Below are 18,921 nucleotides of genomic sequence, written 5' to 3'. Positions count from 1 at the left end.
TTTTTTATTTACGGTCGAATTGAGATATTCAATGGCAAAATTACGATTTCTCATTTGCGTTACTTCATTGATATTTCTTGGTATATTTAGTTTTTTATCTTGAGTAAAAGATTTGTAACTATTTTTAAATTGCTGGAGGTCAGATTGTTGTCTTATTTTTAATGGTGTATAATATTCTGCTACAATTTTACTTTCTTTAGTATTTGCCATTTTTTAATTTATTTTAGAAAATTTATCTGATTATTAATTAGGTACATGACAACAAAAAAATGCTTGTTTTTTACACCTGCTAGAGTATAAGCCACCAAACTCACACCATTTGTGGAGGTCAATTTTTTCGAGACTAATTTTATATTCACAAAGAAAGTATAAGACATCTATTCAGAGTTTGGGTAAAGATTAACTTATAAAGGTTAACTTACAAGGGTATACCTGTTTATTTTTTTCTGTTCCGTATAAAAGATTTAAAACTGTTTTTGAATTGTTGGTGTGCTTGTTAACAGTGTGTAGTTAATACTATGGGTCAATCTTGCTTGCTTTATTTTTTACAATTTAGTAATGAAAAACAGGTATTTTGATATGTCATTTGAGTTGTCAAACGCCCTTCATTTTATCACTAGTGTTAAAAAATAACATTTTATAATTATTGTTTAAAAGTACAGTGGAAAAAAATGATTTTCATCTAGTTGCTTGTGAGATTTTTTCTGTCAATAAATGTCATCAATCAATAAAATTGACAATTACAAATTATTACAATTTTCGGAACTGTAGTAACACACACTTTCCATGTACAGTTTGTAAGAAAATACCTACTGTCCTACATTTTAGAGGCGTACATCCGACCTGGACACATAAGGTAAATCGAGAATGGCAATATTCAATTCTTTTTGGTTAGAGTACTGCCGTCCTTATTTGCGTATAGCGGGACTACGTATTTTTACATCAGTAATCCAAACGAGACTTGATGAAAATCATTTTTTTTCCACTCTGTAGAATATCATTAATATATTCAAGGAATCAAATTTATTATATCCTCTTGGAGAAACATCCGTTTTTATAAGCAGACTCGTATAATTTCTTTGATTTTAAGAATCTTCAGAATCACTCATATCAAAATGGTTGCTTTTCGTGACTGATTCGTAAAAAATACTAGTATGCAATACGTTGCAAAATGCCTTTGTTTTTTGCAGCTTATTGCATAAAGAGCTTAGAGCTATTACAAATTCTATTTTGAATTTTGTCATTAATCCATTGACTTACAATGTCCGTAAAAGGTGCATATTGTACATACTCAAACTTATGTAAATATTGCATAAATTATAAGTTAAAGGGTTAATTCAAAATTCAACGTTTGTTAAACTCACTCAAGGTTTGTCTATCATGCTTCCCATTTCTTTGTAGTATTTTTCGATTTATTGTGCAAACATTAATTCGTGGTTTTCATTCATTGTTACAGGCAGTTTGTTTATTATGGAGGATAATCCGGCCGATCCTTTATCATTTACCCTTTCACCGGATTTTGAAGATGTCTTGAAATCCGATACTTTTGTTGATAAAAGTGCGTTGATGTTAGCAGTTTTTAAAACGGACGAAAAACCTATGGTATTGTGTACCGCACCGCGCCGATTTGGCAAAACTGTAAACTTATCTATGATGCAACAATTCTTGGAGTTGGAAGTAGATGAAAATGGAGAGGAGAAAACAAAGGTTTTGAAAGAAAAAGACAATTACAAACTGTTCAGTTCAGCAAGGTTCAAGTTAAAAGTCATGGAGAATACGAAGTTTGTAGAAACTCATTTCGGACAATATCCGATAATCGAAATAAATTTTCTCTGTTGTGATGACGTGACAAGCAAATCTGATGCAGTGAATGTGTGTAGAAGCGCTATATCGCGGGCTTTTAAGCAACACAGATACCTTTACGAATCCAAATTGTCACCGTTGAAAGACGATGAAAAAGAGGATTGCGAACAATGGTGTGGCAAATTTACCTACAAAGGAATTCCAGATGACGAAGTAATCGAGGGGTTGGGATGCTTGGCAGATTATCTGAATAAGTTTCATAAAAGAAAGGTTTTTCTACTCGTTGACGAGTACGACTCGATCATTTCAAAAGCGTTGTATGATGTGCAGAACGCTGATCCAGAGACTGAGCTTAAAGAGCTAGAGAAAGCTGCCTCATTCGCAATTGAAGTAATTGGATATGCTCTAAAAAATTTTTCTAAGATCTTTAAAGGAGCGTTTATTACCGGAATTTTGGATGTGGGTGGTGTATCGATTTCCACCCTATTGGGTAATGTATTGCGACGGCAATTCGGAACCAAGAATCTGTGCCAAGATTTCTATGGATTCACTGAAGATGAAGTTTGTACTCTATTTAATCGGTTTGCAGTAACGGAGGAATTGAGAGAAGAAGCGAAGGCTAAATATAATGGGTATTTCAATGGCTCGAAACAACGCCTATATAATCCTCAATCGATTGTGCAGTTTTTGGGAAATTTATCTCTGGGAGAAGGTGCTTTACAAAATTATTGGCAACAATCTGGTTACATTCACAATATGTATAAACTACTTGAAGAGGGTAGCGTGAGAAGGTTGTTGTTTAAACTTCTACAAGGTGTTAAAGAAGATTTTCAATTCAAGTTAAGATCGTTAGACTTAAAAGATCTGAAATCTTTGCATAACATATTAGTTAATCAAAATTTGACTTGTTACCCAGAAATAGTTGTTCGATTTCTTGTATCTCTAGGATACTTAACATATTCATTTGATGATCACAAACTCCAAATACCTAACGCTGAGCTAATTGATGAAATTACGGAGCGGCTACGACATTATTTTTTTGAAAGTTCTGGTATTAACAGTGAATTGGATGAAGATTGTTCAGCATCATTTTCTAAGCTAACCATTCTCTGTGATGAAGGTGAATCATTACCAAAGTTCAACGAAGAATTAGCAAATTTTCAAAATAGTATAACCTGTCTACTTCAACGTTCAAAACTTATCGATCCATTGAATGAGGCAACTTTACAGAGTATAATTACATTGATGTGTAGTAAAGCAGGATTTCTCTTCGGAAACGAAATAATAATTCCAAAGCATGGAACTAAAGTTGATATAGTACTGTTTAATGATAAATCTGGGATAATAATGGAATTAAAATGTGGTTCAAATACTGTACAAGACGCATTTAAACAAATCTTTGAAAAGCGGTACTACAACGTTTTCACAAATAAGAAGTATTTTGATAAACGTAAGAAATCTCCTTCTCTTTCTTTTGTTATCGCAATGCATGTGGATTCTGGCAACAAAGCATCTGTGATGTGCCTTCGACGCGAGGATGTTATTCACGTTCTGGATGGTCTGCAACTTGACGCTAGAGAGTCATCGCTAGAAGATCGCATTGAGATAGCTGTTAATTCTATGGGTGAACGTTTCATTAACACTTGTTGCGAAAGCGCAATTCTTGGCTCTTAACATACCAGAGAAACCGGTTCAGTTTTTGTTTGAATTTAAAGTAGCTATTTTTAAGTTCAACGCGGCATGTTAATTTCAGTTTCGATCAACTAAATCTGTTCCATTTCATATTTATATGTAGTTATAATAAAACATGAATTACAAAGTTTATATTGTTTTAGTAGAAATGCAAAGACTCCTTTTTGATATTGGACTTTAATAATTGGAAGCCGGTCTGATGGGTTTTAACGGTTCAGTTACCCAAACCAGCTTGATCAGGAAATGAAATCCACAATATTTCGGGGTATTGGCTTGGTCCAGAAATGAAAAGCTATTTTTGGGGTATCTAAAAACTAGAGAATTTATAAAGGTTTCCTGGTTTTTAAAGTAATTTTACTTGGAGTGTCGAGGATTTTAAGTCGCTTTAAGTTGTTTTTCGTTGATTTTTCCATGCGCCAATAGGCTTGGTCCAGAAATGAAAAGCTATTTTGAGGTGTGTGAAATCTAGAGATTTGACAATGGTTTTAGAGCAGTTTTGAGGTAATTTTACTTGATTTTTGCATGCGCCAATTGGCTTGGTCCAGAAATGAAGAGCTATTTTTGGGGTGTCTAAAATTAAGGCATTTTGTAAGTTTTTTAGATCTTTTTCGGATGGTTACTTTTGGGAAAACACTAAATTTGTAGGATTCTACCCTGTTTTTCGTGTGCCCAATTTTTGGTGGCCTACACATATTTGGGAACTTTTGGGGTGGATAAAAATTAATGATTTTTGAGAGGTTTTAGGCCCTATTCGGTTGTTTGCTTTTGGGCAAACAGTTAATTTGTAAGATTTTGTCTTGTTTTTTAAGACGTCAAATATCCTGGCCCAGAAGTAACATTCTATACTCTACTTTGCCCGCCAGCGAGATAAACATTTACACAAAATACATCAAGTGCAAATGTCTGCTAGGGAATTAACTATTGCTTACTGATCGAAAATAAAGCCAGATTATTACAGCGAAAGCTCCTATCAGCGGACACCTCTCCACAACGGACAACTAGAGATTCTCCATTGAGAAGAGGTTTTACTGTATCGGGAAACAATTTCCACTCCAATTCCAACTTTACGGATCGAAAATGAAGCCAGATTATTACAGCAAAACCTCCCATCAGCGGACACCTCTCCACAACGGACAACTAGAGAATATCCATTGGTGTTCGTTGTTGAGAGGTTTTACTGTATCGGGAAACAATTTTCACTTTAATTTCAAACTTTGAGGCTGGCTATTTTAATTTTGTCAAATATTAAAGCCGTTCTTTGGAAAACAGAATTAAACAAAACGCATTGTTTTCCAAGTTTCAAATTGTTGCTCACCGTCGTGTCAGACAAAAGCTATTTGTAGGTTTGCAAAGCCCAGTTTTCGCGATAAACTCCGCCACAGTATTCAAACATCTAAGTTGCTGTTCATCTGAGTTAGATTAGATCTTGTGATGCAGTTTGGAATTGTGGTGCCACTAAGAAACCAGATACCGGGTGTTCGTTTATTTATTTTGCACCCTTGATGAAATGTAAGAGCTTGTGGTTGAACGGTCGGGTCGTGTAACATATGGAAGGCCATTAAAAAGATGGGTCATTGTCTCGTTTGCGGTCCGTGGAGCAGTGGCTTAATTATTACATTTGTTTTGCCAAGTTTATCCCCGGGCGCGTCCTTTTTGCGGGAAACGTAATTAATTCCGAGATGGTAAACGTGGAAATAATTTATTCAAATTCGATGTGCATAATAAGGAGAAATTCAAGAGGAGGGCACAAATAAATCCCACAAACTGATGGAGTTTTTTTGCGGGGTTTGCACACTTAATTAGTGTGGAGTGAATTAAGAGCTGCGGTATGAAATTTTGAACGCCACAAGAATTGTGTTGCGGTTCGAATAAAAAATCACGCGGTGTGAAAACGCGAAAATTCTCAGTCAGGGTGTTTATGAACACTGTTATTTCTTTGCCGGCCATAGAACTGGCAGGTTTATACGCCACTATTTGCATTTTTTAACTTCTTGGTTTATAAGATCGCTGAACGTGAATGTGGTTCTAAAGCGATTTGTGTCGTTTGTTTTCAAGTAATCGTCTGAAATTAAAATAAGTCTTTAGCTTTTCTGTAGCAATTTTTGTCGTTCTTAAGCAAGAAATCGTCCGAAATCATTGTTTTCAACTAAACTAGTGCTTAAGTCGGCGTTTTTGACACCAGATTATTACAATTTCAAAGTTTTTACAACAATTTTTGATCAAAAAATGGTTAAGAAATGCCTGGTTTTTACAAAACCAAAACTTAAGTTGTTGTTTTCAGCTACAATAAAACTATTTCAGAATTTTTAAAGCGTTCGTTCGAAATCAAATACTTTTAAACTAAATTCTTGCTTAAATCACCAAAATAGAGTTTCTGTAACGATTTTTGACCAAGAAATGGTTTAAAATTAACAAAAGCTCATTTCGAAAACACTCTATACTTGAAAGTAATTTTAGGTGAGTCAAAGAGTTGCTAGTAAATGATTAATTTTCTAACATTAATTTTCACATCGCTGGGACTGACTATATATATATATATATATATATTTTATTACTGTTTATTATGATTAGAAATGATTTGGAAATCAACGTTTTGTCTATTATACGACAGTCATCATCAGGCTAACAATACATTCGTATAAAAAATAAAAAAAAATTGACATATTATTATGAAATAAAATTTGAAAAATAATGGTAGCATCAATTGTTTTTTCTAAATTTTAATCTTCAATCTTTATTTCAATCTTCGGCTAGACTTCGACTAGAATTCGCCTCATAATGTTGAATATTTATTTATTTGTTTTCTTTTTCTTTAATAAAGACCTATTATTATTATTATTATTATTATTATTATTATTCATAATGTCATGGCAAAAAAGTTTATCTATTTTTTATACAAATGTATTGTTAGCCTGATGTTGACTGTCGTATAATAGACGAAACGTTGCGTAACAATCGTTGTTTCATTGATAGTTCTCTATCAGTTATTTATTTAACCTAGGATTAAGCATACAAGATAACGTTTTACTATCGATTACCTTAAAACATTATACAATGTGTTTTTAAATAATTCTTATCTAGTTGTTTGTGAATTTTTTTGTAAAATTAGAAAATGCCACTTCATATAACTAACGATAGACACTAGACATCGAATATTATCAATTATCATTCTTCATTTATTAAGTCTCCAATTCGGAAATAAGCTTTGATAACAAAAGCGTTTTTTTTTCACGGTGTAATAATTTAGTTGCATTTTAACAAGATTTTTTAAAGAAATTAATTGAATTTCTCAACTGACAGATTTAACATCTATTGACAGATGATTCAACTGAGCAGAGCGGTACAAATTTTTTTACATAAAAAACAATTTTAAAGTTAATTAGATGAGAATCATTTAATTATCGTCCGAAATCATTGTTTTCAACTAAGAATATTACGATTTCAGAGTTTTTACAACAATTTCTGATCAAAAAATGGTTAAGAAATGCTTGTTTTTTACAAAACCAAAACTTAAGTTGTTGTTTTCAGCCACAATAAAACGATATCAAACTTTCCAAAGCGTCTGTTTGAAATAAATACTTTTAAACTAAATTTTTGCTTAAATCACCAAAATATAACGACTTTAGAGTTTCTGTAACGATTTTTGATCAAAAAATGGTTTTAGAATTAACAAAAGCTTATTTCGGAAACACTCTGTTCACTGAAAAATAGTTTTAGGTGAGTCAAAGAGTTGCTAGTAAATGATTAATTTTCTAACATTAGTTTTCACATCGCTGGGACAGACTGCATGCTGGAGTTTTTAATAAAAATAATTTCGGCCGCCGTTTATTAGGATTAGAAATAATTTGGAACAGCGTTATTATAGACTTTTTTTAGGAGATGGATGTTTGCTCCGGTGCTTTTAGTGCATTAGCCGATTTTTTGCAGGGTTGGGCGTTTGTGCAACATTTTCAGTAGTTAACAACCCCAAATTTCCGAAACGCGTCCCGGAGCTTGTAATGATTTGGCAGCCGAGTTGGCAGTTTTGCGAAAGGCCTCTTCGTGATCTTTTCTAATAGATCTTCTGTTTCTGAAAGCAATGAAGCGTGTCAGTGTCTGTCGGTCAGTTCCGGGTCTTGAAAGGGCCGATCGTTGCCTGCGCTGGATTCTAATCCGGCCAGGAAATGTGCTGGATGGAGAAGGATGTTGCGTACTCGCACAAAATGGGGATAAAGTTATACCAGGACAAGGAATCAATCAATGATCATTTTCGCAAATGCCTGATTCATTTATCGGCTCTGAAAAATGTGTACAAAAAAACTCCGCTTAGGATTTTTCGTAATGCGCTCTAAAGCATCAGCGTCTATAAAGGATATAACTTTTTTATGGGCATTTCGGTCAGTTCATTTCAATCAACAACGCTATCGATTCGAGGATCCTCCAGTTTTTAAGTTTCTTGAAAAGTTGGACTCTTTTATCAAGTGAAATAAATTCTGAAAGTTAACCACTGTTTCGTTCGATTTGCGTCCAGAATTTGCATTCGCTCGCTTGCGAGTGAGTTCCGAACGTGGTCACGAGTTCAGCTACCAAACGCTGAATTACGGTTTAACACCTGAAGGATTACAAATACAAACCACACACGTGCTGAGCTATATTCTCACACGAACGCCTCTGAATGACACGTTTTTCGCATAATGGAATTACGTGATTTGAACGAAAACTAGGCCAATGATCTTATTAACAAATCAACTGATTATCCGAACGAGTGCCATCGATTAACTCGCGCACACAAAAGAGGATTAAATCTTTTACACCGGCTGATATTTATTATCACTGCATAACCGGACCCACTTCATATAATACCAATTTGTGGTACTCGCAGAATTCCAAGTGCTTCATTTAGCCTAATTGCCTTATCGGGATTATAAATCTTGGCGAACTGCAAATTACTCAAAACGGAACGCTTTTTATTAATTGGGACCGGATTTTAACTCGCAATTTTTAAGCTCGGAATAAATCTGTTGTGCGAAACTTTTTTTTTTATTTCTGTTGTATTGTTTTTTAATCTCAAATGCAAATAAACAAGTTAATAAACCATCGAGCTACACCGTGACATTTCATCCGTTAGTTAATTTAATCCGCGAAATTAATTAGTTATTAATATTTTACAAATACGTCAAAATGTTGCGAATTTTTTTATTTCTGCTAACAACAGTAAAATTATTCAACCAAATTTAAATTAGTGAGTACTTGCTCAAGTTTTCAACTTTGAGTCAATTTGATTAAAAAAGTTTTGCTGCAGGGATGACTGAAGCCAGAAAAAGAACTGGATGTGTAATTTTTTTGTCTAGATCAACCTTTTTAACGATTCAAAATTTTTTCCATTTTATGTTATTATTTATGTTGAAAGTAAACAGAATAATATTCGCAACAACGACGAGGCCGAACAGGCCTCGATTTTTCTCTTGAAACTTTTCTGCACATAAGCGAAAGCCGATACTCCTGCAATGAATAGTATTATCCAGAGCAGTGAGTGTGCTTTTAACGGAAATATGAGTATTTTCTGTGATCTTTGTTGTAATAATTGCGAGTAAATTTCCAGTTTTGAAAACGAACTTGATACGCTTGAAACAATTGTAGATAAAATCTTGTATAATACTCGTAATGTAATAAAAAGTCAAGTATTCTGAGCATCAAAATTAAGGCAATTATTCTACAATCAGCGTCAGAATGCGCAACAAAATTCTCCCAGTGACATCATTCGTGTTGGAAGTAAAACTATCCCGCGGTAACAAAGGGAATTTCGTTTGTGTGGCTTTCTCATAATCACATTAATTTCCAAACTAAATCAACTTCCGGAGAATCGAGTCACTTCCAACATTTCTCGACTCTTTTTCCCCAAATATGGCCTTGGTTCATTTATCACAAAATTATTCTGTAATAAGCTAATAATTTTTGACCCGACTATTAATTTGCAGTGTTGGCAACTCTTCGAAATCAGAGGATTAGAAATGGTGTTTTATTTTGTCGTTTGAGTTTGATGCATAGGTCTGCTCTAATTTTCTCGGATTATGTTGATATTTTTACTCGAAAATCCGCCCCAACACGTGGCCAACCGTGAATAATGGATTAATTAGAATTATCGAAGCATAAATAATGATCACCAATACTTCAACCACGCGCCCATTATGTTACGTAATTAATTTCAGCGACTCCTTACGTTTCATACAAATCGACCTATTTGACAGATACAAAGCACTTTTGGTGCAACCAACGAACCAATTAATTGTCGCATGTGAGGCATACATTTAGGACACGACTTTTATTTTCCTTCAGCAGTGTTTAATTGAAATCGTCTAACATTTTCGGTTCAGTTCGCATTGTCAGAATATGCGAAACGCTACAATTTAAAACGTAATTAAACTGCAAGCACTTGCAATAAGCAATCAAGGGAAATTTGCATATATTTTCGCGCTAATTCGACAGTGCCTTGAGACTCTATGCCAGTCTCGTAGCGCGAATTGTTTGTTTTGTCCCGAATAAGAAATGTCTTGGCGATAGTTTGTTCTGCGGAATTAATTTACTGGAGGAATTCGGTATAGATTACTCTTTCTCGGTTACTGATTAAACGTCAACAGGTTTAATTACACAGTTTAAAAAATCAATTTAAATGCGAGCCAAAAACACAGTTCCGCGAATTTATTTCGATTTAGAGTTTTCCGCCAGTTTTTAATAATGCAGAAATGCATGAGGTAAACATTTTAAACTACAAGCCAATTTTGTACCGAAACCCATTCGATTTTATCACCGATAAAGCTAAATAATTCGATAAAAAGACTGCCGGCCTTAAAATACTGAAATATTTTATATTCGCAAAGTTTCATGTCATTTTATCTCTACTTTTTTATTTTGGAACTCTTGTGAAGTTCGCTAGGTTTTAAATTGCGCCACGAGCAAATTTAAACGGAAACTTTATCATTCGTTGAGGATTTTGCCGCAAGGGATAACGGGAAATGTATGTAGTAAATGGTTCAACTTCAAAATTTTAATTAACTCTGTATTTATTTATTTACTTAATCGAATTGGCATCAAAATATGTGCGTTTACTGGTAACGGCAAAACCTGAAATCGCTTTTATTCTGCACCAGTTGTGTCGAAATCAGTTAATTTTTAACCACTTTTTAACCACAAAAATCGTTAAAAAAACTCTAAAATCGTTATATTCCGGTGAAGAAAACGACGATTTTGGCACAAATTTTGTTAAAAACAGTTGATTTTTAACCAGTTTTTGGTCAAAAATCGTTAAAAAAACTCTAAAATCGTTATATTCCGGTGAAGAAAATGACGATTTTGGCACAAATTTTGTTAAAAACAGTTGATTTTTAACCATTTTTTGGTCAAAAAATCGTTAAAAAAACTCGGAAATCGTTATATTCCGGGGAAGAAATCAACGGTTTAATCAGAAATTTTGTTAAAACGTTTTAACCATTTTTGGGTCAAAAATCGTTAAAAAAACTCTAAAATCGTTATATTCCGGTGAAAAATTCGACGATTTAAGCAGAAGTTTTGTTAAAATCAGTTGATCATTAACCATTTCTTGGACAAAAATTGTTGAAAAAACTCTAAAATCGTTATATTCTGATGAAAGAATTGATAATTTTTGTCCCCAATTTTTTTGAAGTCAGTTAATTTTAAACCATTTCTTGACCAAAGTCGTTGAAGAAACCTTAAGAAAAAGACTACGATTTAAGCACTAAATTGTTGACTTCAGTTGAATTTCAATCACAGCTATGATTTAGAAAAAAGAAAATGTTAACATCTTTATTAATGAACAAGTTATGGAGCCCGAAATTAATGCCAAAAATTCAACCATATTTATCTTCTTCGTTGTGTATTGAAAGTGCGGTTTCAGCAATGATAAATGTTGGATGGCGAATCAATAACAGGCAGTTGAGCTCGTAGTGAATATAAAATCACGCCAAGGTAAAAAAGACAAGTGGTTCTGTCTGCAAGCCTTTCCTCAGATAAGATAAATAAAAATGTCAGCAAACCGTCGGAAAAGTGTCCCAAGTGTATGGTAATTGAAGTGTTAAAATTTTGAATTTTTGCGCTAAATGATTGTACCTACACAAGCCGTTGTGATAATGGAACAACAGTGTAGTTAATGACAACATTAATCATATTACGGTGCTGAATAGATGAGTTTTATTGACGTTGTCGATGTTCATTGAGAGAGACACGAGAATAGTGTCAATTTCGCGAGGTTCGGCTTGTTAATTAATTAACGTTGCGAAAAAACTTACGGGCATGAATTAAAATAAATCTGCCATGTTTTGATACGCATTGATTCATCAAAGGCTAATGCAAATTTTTGTGGGCAAAGCTTTTAGTAACTGCATTATTACCGTGAATTTTTCACAGGCTTTTGATGCATTAGCAACTTTAATAAAAACTTGCGAGAATTAGGTTTCCTCAAATTTTTATTTGTTTTAGTAATGAAAGCGCAGTGTTTGTCGAAAATTTCATTCCCAACCTTTTTAAAATGGATTTCGGGATTTTGCAACAAAAAATTGTGCTGATCCAATAAATTTAAAAAACATAAGCTGGTGACCGCCTAACAACCCTTCTCATGCCACCGGCATTTCCGATATGTATATAAAACTTGCCCCGAACATATCACGGGTCGCATTTATTAACAGAGGCGAGTCCGGAGTGTCCGGCCGATCACCCGGAGCCACTTTATTGCCTCGGACCGGCTAAAACATGACACAATCAGCGAAAAGAGCGCTAAATGTTCTTATCGCAATTAGCAATTGTCCAGGGTTCGGGTAAAAAACGCCGAAATGCTCCGGAATAGCTGATTGAATATTTCAATATTTCGCCCTCATGTCGCTGCTATTTTTTAAAATATACAGCTCGCAGCTCGGATTAAAGCCGCTTTTTCCTCATCCACGTCTAAACTTATAAATTTAAATTTTGCAGTAGCAGTGCCGTGTTTCAAAAAATCTGTTTAATTTTTGTTCAGTCAATTATACAATTAACTGTATCAGTGATTGATGGTGGAGTCACTTCAAAAAAAATTAATTTAATTAAAAAATGGTGGATGTGCCGGGCTATGTATAAAAATTATATCTCAAAAACTAAAAGTTTTTGAGCAAGACGGTTTGTTCCAAAGTATTCTCCTACGGTTCAGTTTACGTATTATTATACTTGACTTTTAACCACTCGCATTTACCGAAGGTTTTAAAGTTTTCATAAAGTAGCGAGCCAAAAGATTTGTTAACGAAACATTTTTTTTTGGTTTATGTTTTTTGAATTAAGTGGACTGTTTGTGTTTTTAATATTATTTATATTACATTAGTTTTTTTACAAAACAAGATTACTCAAGAACTTTTTATTTAAAAAATGGTGGATGCGCCGGGTTACATATTAAAATTTATTTGCAGTTATTTACTAAATGAAATTATAACTTGAAAACTGTAACTCCTAGAGTAAAACAATTTGTTTCATTGTATTTTTCAGTTAATATCATATAGTTCACAAAATTTTTTTCACAACACATGATACTACACAATTATTTAAAACTTATTTTAATTAGAAAAATGGTGGAGGCGCCAGGATTTTTTATTTAAATTATTTGTTCCAAAGGTCATTTGATTTCATTTCCCGTTTTATACTTACTGTTTTTACAATCGAATTTGCCTAAAATTATGTGGTGACGTTACAAAGCATATTTAGTTTTTCATTAAATAATTCATAACTCAAAAACTAACTTGAGCACTTCATAGATTAGCAGTTTATTTATTACCACAAACCTTAAATAAGTTAACTTTGCTTTTACCGACAGTTCTAAAGGTTTAATACAATAACGAGCCAAAAATTACGAAACATTAAGAATTGTTTTTTGTTTCTTAAATCAAATGAATTGTATATGTTACTCGTAATATTATTTTGTTGGTGTTGTTAAATTCTTTCATATTTTTAAGAGCCATAAGCACATTATATATGTAGAAACTAAAGAATTTAAAATGACACATTGTGTTTCAAAAATATTTTTTGAATTTGTATAAATTGGTAAATAGATGATTATTATTTAAGAATATCTTTATTTAATAATTAGCGGTGGCTGTAATGTGTTTAAAAAGTAAATTGGCTCGCTATAATCTTGTATTTGTGACAATATCCTCCAATTATTGAGCTGTTTTAGGATGCAGCCCACACACCCAACCAAATGCATTTTCCGACAAAACAAATTTAATTTTGGTGGATGCGCCGGGTCAGAACCATCACTCGGTTCAATAAATGACAAAATACGTGATTAGCTAATTAAAGTTTTTGTGGTTTGTGGCAACATTTATTAGCTGCTAAATATATGATGCAGTCAGAATTAAAATAATTAATCATATTTCAGTAACTTGATATGAAATTAATGAATTTGTTTTTGCATTTGCACTGCAAATTATTTATGTTTTTATTAATGGCTTTTCGTCACTTTGAATTCGTTATTAAATAGTAGGGTTACTTACGAAATTTGCATCTTAACTCTTGCTCATGTTACCCACTTGAATGCGTTTATAAATCAAGTTTCGTGACTTTATTAAATTTTAAGTAGCGTTTAGGGTTAAGGTAAGTTTGGAATAATTTATAGATGAGACGCTACGATGAAAGATTGCTCAAAACGGAATCGCTCATTCTACAAGAAACAGCCAAAACCAAAAAACGCTTGCTTTCGTTGCCAAAAATTAATTTTTCCAGCCGAGTGGACTTTCATTTGTTAGTGGATGCATCCAGACAGTTCTATTCGAGTCTATTCGTGTGAAACTGTTGCTTATGTTGCATGCACACTCGCATCTAGTACAACTTCAAACATTCAAACATCCTCGCAAAACAATTCTACTAAAACCTGGATTGGCAATATGAGCGCACTCCATTTACTCAAAACTGCAGCGGCAAATTAACAACGCCCGATCGAACAGACGACGCTACTTGTGTTTAAACTTCCGCCGAGCTAAAAAATAAATCACCGTGTCTTCCATAAACAAACCAATCTGACAAGACAACGAGACACGCACAAACACATGTGACGTCAAAGGATTCTTCCACAATTATCTATTCCGCGAAAATTTCACACCCTTCATCATCCGAAAAGATCCAACTTCGTAAGTTGAACGGAGCGCAAATCAGAGCGGTGGGAGTCTTTGAAGCTTGTCATTGTTCAACTAACTTCATGTTCGAATTGCTTGTAACATCGACAATCTAATGTAGACTTGAGTATTGATCCGGAACTTTTTCCTGACAAGTTTCGCTTTAATAATATCCACTCTTGATGGATTGCGTTTAAATCGGGAAAAGTAAAAGTTTCATTAGACAAATTGTGAGCTCGAGAGCGCGCTCGATCTCTCTTATTAAATCACTACTACGAAAATCCGAAAAACCTGGATCTAATTAATAACCAGAGGAAAGTAACCTAATTCAAAGGTGTTAAAAAAAATGTACAAAAACAGAAAATCTGGTAATTTATGTTACATTTTTTATTAGAAAACTTTTGCTTAGTTTTGAATGCCTTATGATTGGAAGTTTACTTTACCGGCGATATCCAATGACAAACGCTTTAATTGTCTTGCAATTTTATGTGCACCAGATAAAACAAGTAGGAGGTGATTTTTATATTTTTATTGGTCAGTTACTCATTTTTGAGACAAATGAGACACCAGTGGACCGGTTTAGGGGCCGGTCTTTCTCACAGAACGAGATTTTGCCTTAAATGCAAAAAAATTGTTGATTCTGCATAGTTTTTGACTTTGTTTCATTTTTTTGACAAAAACACTATTAAATTTACATATTACACAAAAACTAAGAATCCAAAAAAAGTACGACTTTACTTAACTAATTAAAGTCTAACTGTTAGTTTAAAAAAATAATAATTACAATTATAATAATTAAATTCTGAAGTGTTTAGAGCAGGGATGCAATTAAACTTCATATTTTTAGCGACGTTTCGATTTTAATGAAATCATCATCAGGGTACAAGGATACATAATAATGAAAGTAGATGAATTTTTATAAAATTAGAAGATAATTTAATTCTGAAATAGAGTTAGCACGTTTTCAGAAATTAAAAGTTAAAACTATGAAAAAAGAACTTTAACGCTGAGAAACTACAAATGTTTAGACTAAAATTGTGAAAAACTAAAATACTGAAAAACAGAAAAACACAAAAAACACAAAACTGGAAAAGGGAAACATATTTTAAATAAAAAACAATAAACAAAAAAATTAAAAAGGTAAAAAATCTTAAAAACTGGAAAACTGTAAGATTAAAATTTTGTAGATCTAAGTCACTGCAAGAATAATAATTAAAAAACTATGAAACTGCAAAGTAAGAACATTAATAAGATAAGATAGTGAAAAGATACTGAAAAATTAAGAAAATAAATAATGTGAAATACTATGAAACTAAAAGCTGAAATACTAGAAAAACAAAAACAAAAAATCTTTAGGTGTAAAATAAAATAATTTTTAAATTGAAAATTTTAATGTAGTGATTTAATTTAAACTAAATGCAAAATATAAAAAGTATAATAAAAAAGTTCAACATAACTGCAGGATGTTTATTCGAATTGTTCTTCATAAACATACTCAGATGTAATAATATATGTAAATACATTGTCTTAATATACTCAATGATCCAGAGAAACTGAGTATGTTGGCATCAGATTAAATTATTGAATTGCTACCTGAAAGTGTACACTATTGGTATCCTTTAAAATTTAAATTCAGATTGCTAACAGACACAGTATTTCGGGATCAGTCTGTATAAATACATCAGTTTTGTTGGTTTGATTACTTGTCTACAGACTGTTCAGAAAAGCAAAAAAATATAAAAATTTTGCTTGTAACCTTTGACAATAGTCCAATTTTTAAGTCCCTCAAGGCTAAATTTAAACAACTATTTTTCAAAATTTATTCGCGGTTATAAGATATACGGACGTTTGTAAAAGCGGCCCTAACACGTACTTTAACAGTTTGATGTCAAAGTTCTTGATAAGTTTTGAAATTTTTTAAAAGTAATCTCGATTGCATCATAGTTATTAGTAAATTACTCAAACACAAGAGAATTACAAGTGTGCTAAAATTATTTTAAATAAAAAGTCGCATATCTGATATACATAACTATAACTGGAAGTTAACTGATTAAAACTACCATGTAATCATTTAAATTTATAATAATAGTAGGCTTTAATATTGATTAACTTGTATAATACTTGTAGAATACGTTTTTTCGCTTAGTTTCTAAATTAAGCACTCACAAAAAGGACAAACCTTGTTTTTTTAACAGGCATAGGCGTTATAACATTGTGTAAAACAACATAAAAGATTAAGACATAGAGGGACATGGCGAATTTGAAAACTTTGAACCATAGCAAGTCCTAAACTCCCTGCTTTCACAAAATACTAGCTTCGCAACTACAATAAATTTATTTATTATTATGATATACCTATTAATTACTGCACATCATGTTTAACTCGTCTTCATGGGATTTTCAATTACATCCCAAGAACCGTTATCATCTCCAAGGACGGTCTTCATCTCCTAAACATCAAGAAATTCCCTTATTAGAGAAGTTTGTTTGATCCTTCTTGGTGTAATATGATTATATTAATATCTAGAAATCGCAATTAATTGTTGTATAGACACCTTTCAATAACGTTTACCTTAAGATGTTTGATCACAAAAACATCCAAAAATCAAAACAATCGGCTGTTGATAAATTAAAGAATTAAAAAGAGAAGTGTGCGCACGTCGATTACGTATTTTTAGGTGAACCTTCTTTACTTTTAGCAAAATGTGTGACAGATTCCTTTAAATTTACAGATTTCTTTGCAACTGACGCCACCTCTAAGCTGGAGCACACGAACTATTTTAGCCGTTTGCCCCACCCCTCCCAGTGAACACATAATTTGACATAATTTGTATACACTTTCAGGGGCCTGCTCGTAGCTTTCGCGTAGAATGTGATACCACTGAAGTGTGGTTTTGTGAGACAAGTAAAAGTGAGGTTGGTTTCGTCGCCCCTTGTCAAAATGGGCGACAAAGTAGACGACACTATCATAAAGTTGGTGAGGAATTTGAAGTCGACGGTCGAGGACGAGCCCGATTTCACCCTGGGCAGCCCCTACAAACTTTCTCTGAGTTCGGTCTCGAACGACAGCCAATGCAGTTCCGAGGAGTTCCTCAAAGTCAAGCGACCAAAGCGCGAAAGTTTGCTAAATGTGTCCTACGCGGGGTCTCCTCGCGAGATCCGACGTTTGCGGACCGATATCTTGGAGAGTCGGAACACGATTTTGAATTTGGAGAACCGGATCCAACACATGCACAGTGTGCGCAAGGAGGTCGAGTTAATGTACGAGAATGAGACAAAGTTGTTGAAGAAGCAACACGAACATGACCGGAAGAGTATCGAAGAGTTGGAAGCGCAGTTGGTCTCAATCAGGCAAAGGGAAGCCGAGTTGAAGAAACAACTTGCTGAGGTTCCCTGTGTTGTTTTTGTGACAAAAATGTTCATTTTTGATGTCTAGGTGACCAGCAACTACAACATGCTGAAGGTGCAAAAGGACGAAGTGATTGAAGAACTTGAGAAAAGTCTGTCCGAGATGAAGGAAGAGTCGCGGCTTTTTGACGGTGAAGAAAACATTGAAATTGTGGCGTTGAATCGGAAGTTGGCCGAGATGCAAATGATGCTGGACGCCGCTGAAGAAGACGCCGACGCTCAGAAAAAATTAGTGCTTGAATTAGGTAATTAACAGGGACGTAATTATTTCGCAATAATTGTTTTTGTTTTTCGTACAACTAGAGAAACAGTTGGCAGAAAAGAACGCCATAGACAGGGAAATCGAGAAGAAGGAACAAGCGCTCCAAATTGCCAATTTGCGCATAAAAGAGTTGGAATATGCCAAAGAAAATTTTTTGGAATTCCAAGATCAAGCCAAAGTAGTATTTATTGAAATATTTTCCCCGTTTCTCAAATGAATTGTTTTAGAGTCAAGCGAAAAAATTGGCTAACTACAGTGATATGGTCAGGGAAGTTGAAAAACTGAGGGAAGAAAACGTCCGGTTGAAAGACGAAGTTAAGAACAAACTATTACTGGAAGAGGAAGTTCACGATTTGAAGTCACGTTTGGTTAAATATAAAGAACAGGAGAAGAAATTGGCGAATTTAGAAGCTGAAAAAGTTCAAACTGGAATTTATTTAGATGAGTGGCGAGCTGTAGCTCGTGGAATTTGCGAAACAGTGGGTTCGGACTCGTCTTTGCCTCATCTTTTACGTTCAGCTGTTGAAAAATTGCAACAACAGGAGATTTCGTTAACTTCGACCAAAGTTGAATTGGAATCGCAATTAACCGCTGCATTATACGTAAATGTTTATATTTTAAATTAATAAATTA

At 33.5% G+C, this 18,921-nt stretch overlaps 1 protein-coding gene across 2 annotated transcripts in view; it reads left to right on the top strand.

Moving 5' to 3' along the window:
- The window catches only part of Mad1 (Mitotic arrest-deficient 1), a 31,880-nt gene that overhangs the window by 11,750 nt on the left and 1,209 nt on the right, over positions 1–18,921 (top strand). For both annotated transcript variants that reach the window (XM_064355853.1, XM_064355854.1), the window contains 4 exons: positions 17,463–18,006; positions 18,055–18,271; positions 18,330–18,466; positions 18,516–18,890. In XM_064355853.1, coding sequence (XP_064211923.1) covers positions 17,560–18,006; positions 18,055–18,271; positions 18,330–18,466; positions 18,516–18,890 — 1,176 coding nt within the window. In that variant the 5' untranslated portion in view covers positions 17,463–17,559. The remainder of the gene's footprint in view (positions 1–17,462; positions 18,007–18,054; positions 18,272–18,329; positions 18,467–18,515; positions 18,891–18,921) is intronic.

Source organism: Tribolium castaneum, chromosome 3 (assembly GCF_031307605.1).
Source record: "Tribolium castaneum strain GA2 chromosome 3, icTriCast1.1, whole genome shotgun sequence".
Classification (NCBI taxonomy): Eukaryota; Metazoa; Arthropoda; class Insecta; order Coleoptera; family Tenebrionidae; genus Tribolium; species Tribolium castaneum.
This window is presented reverse-complemented; position numbering and strand designations above follow the sequence as displayed.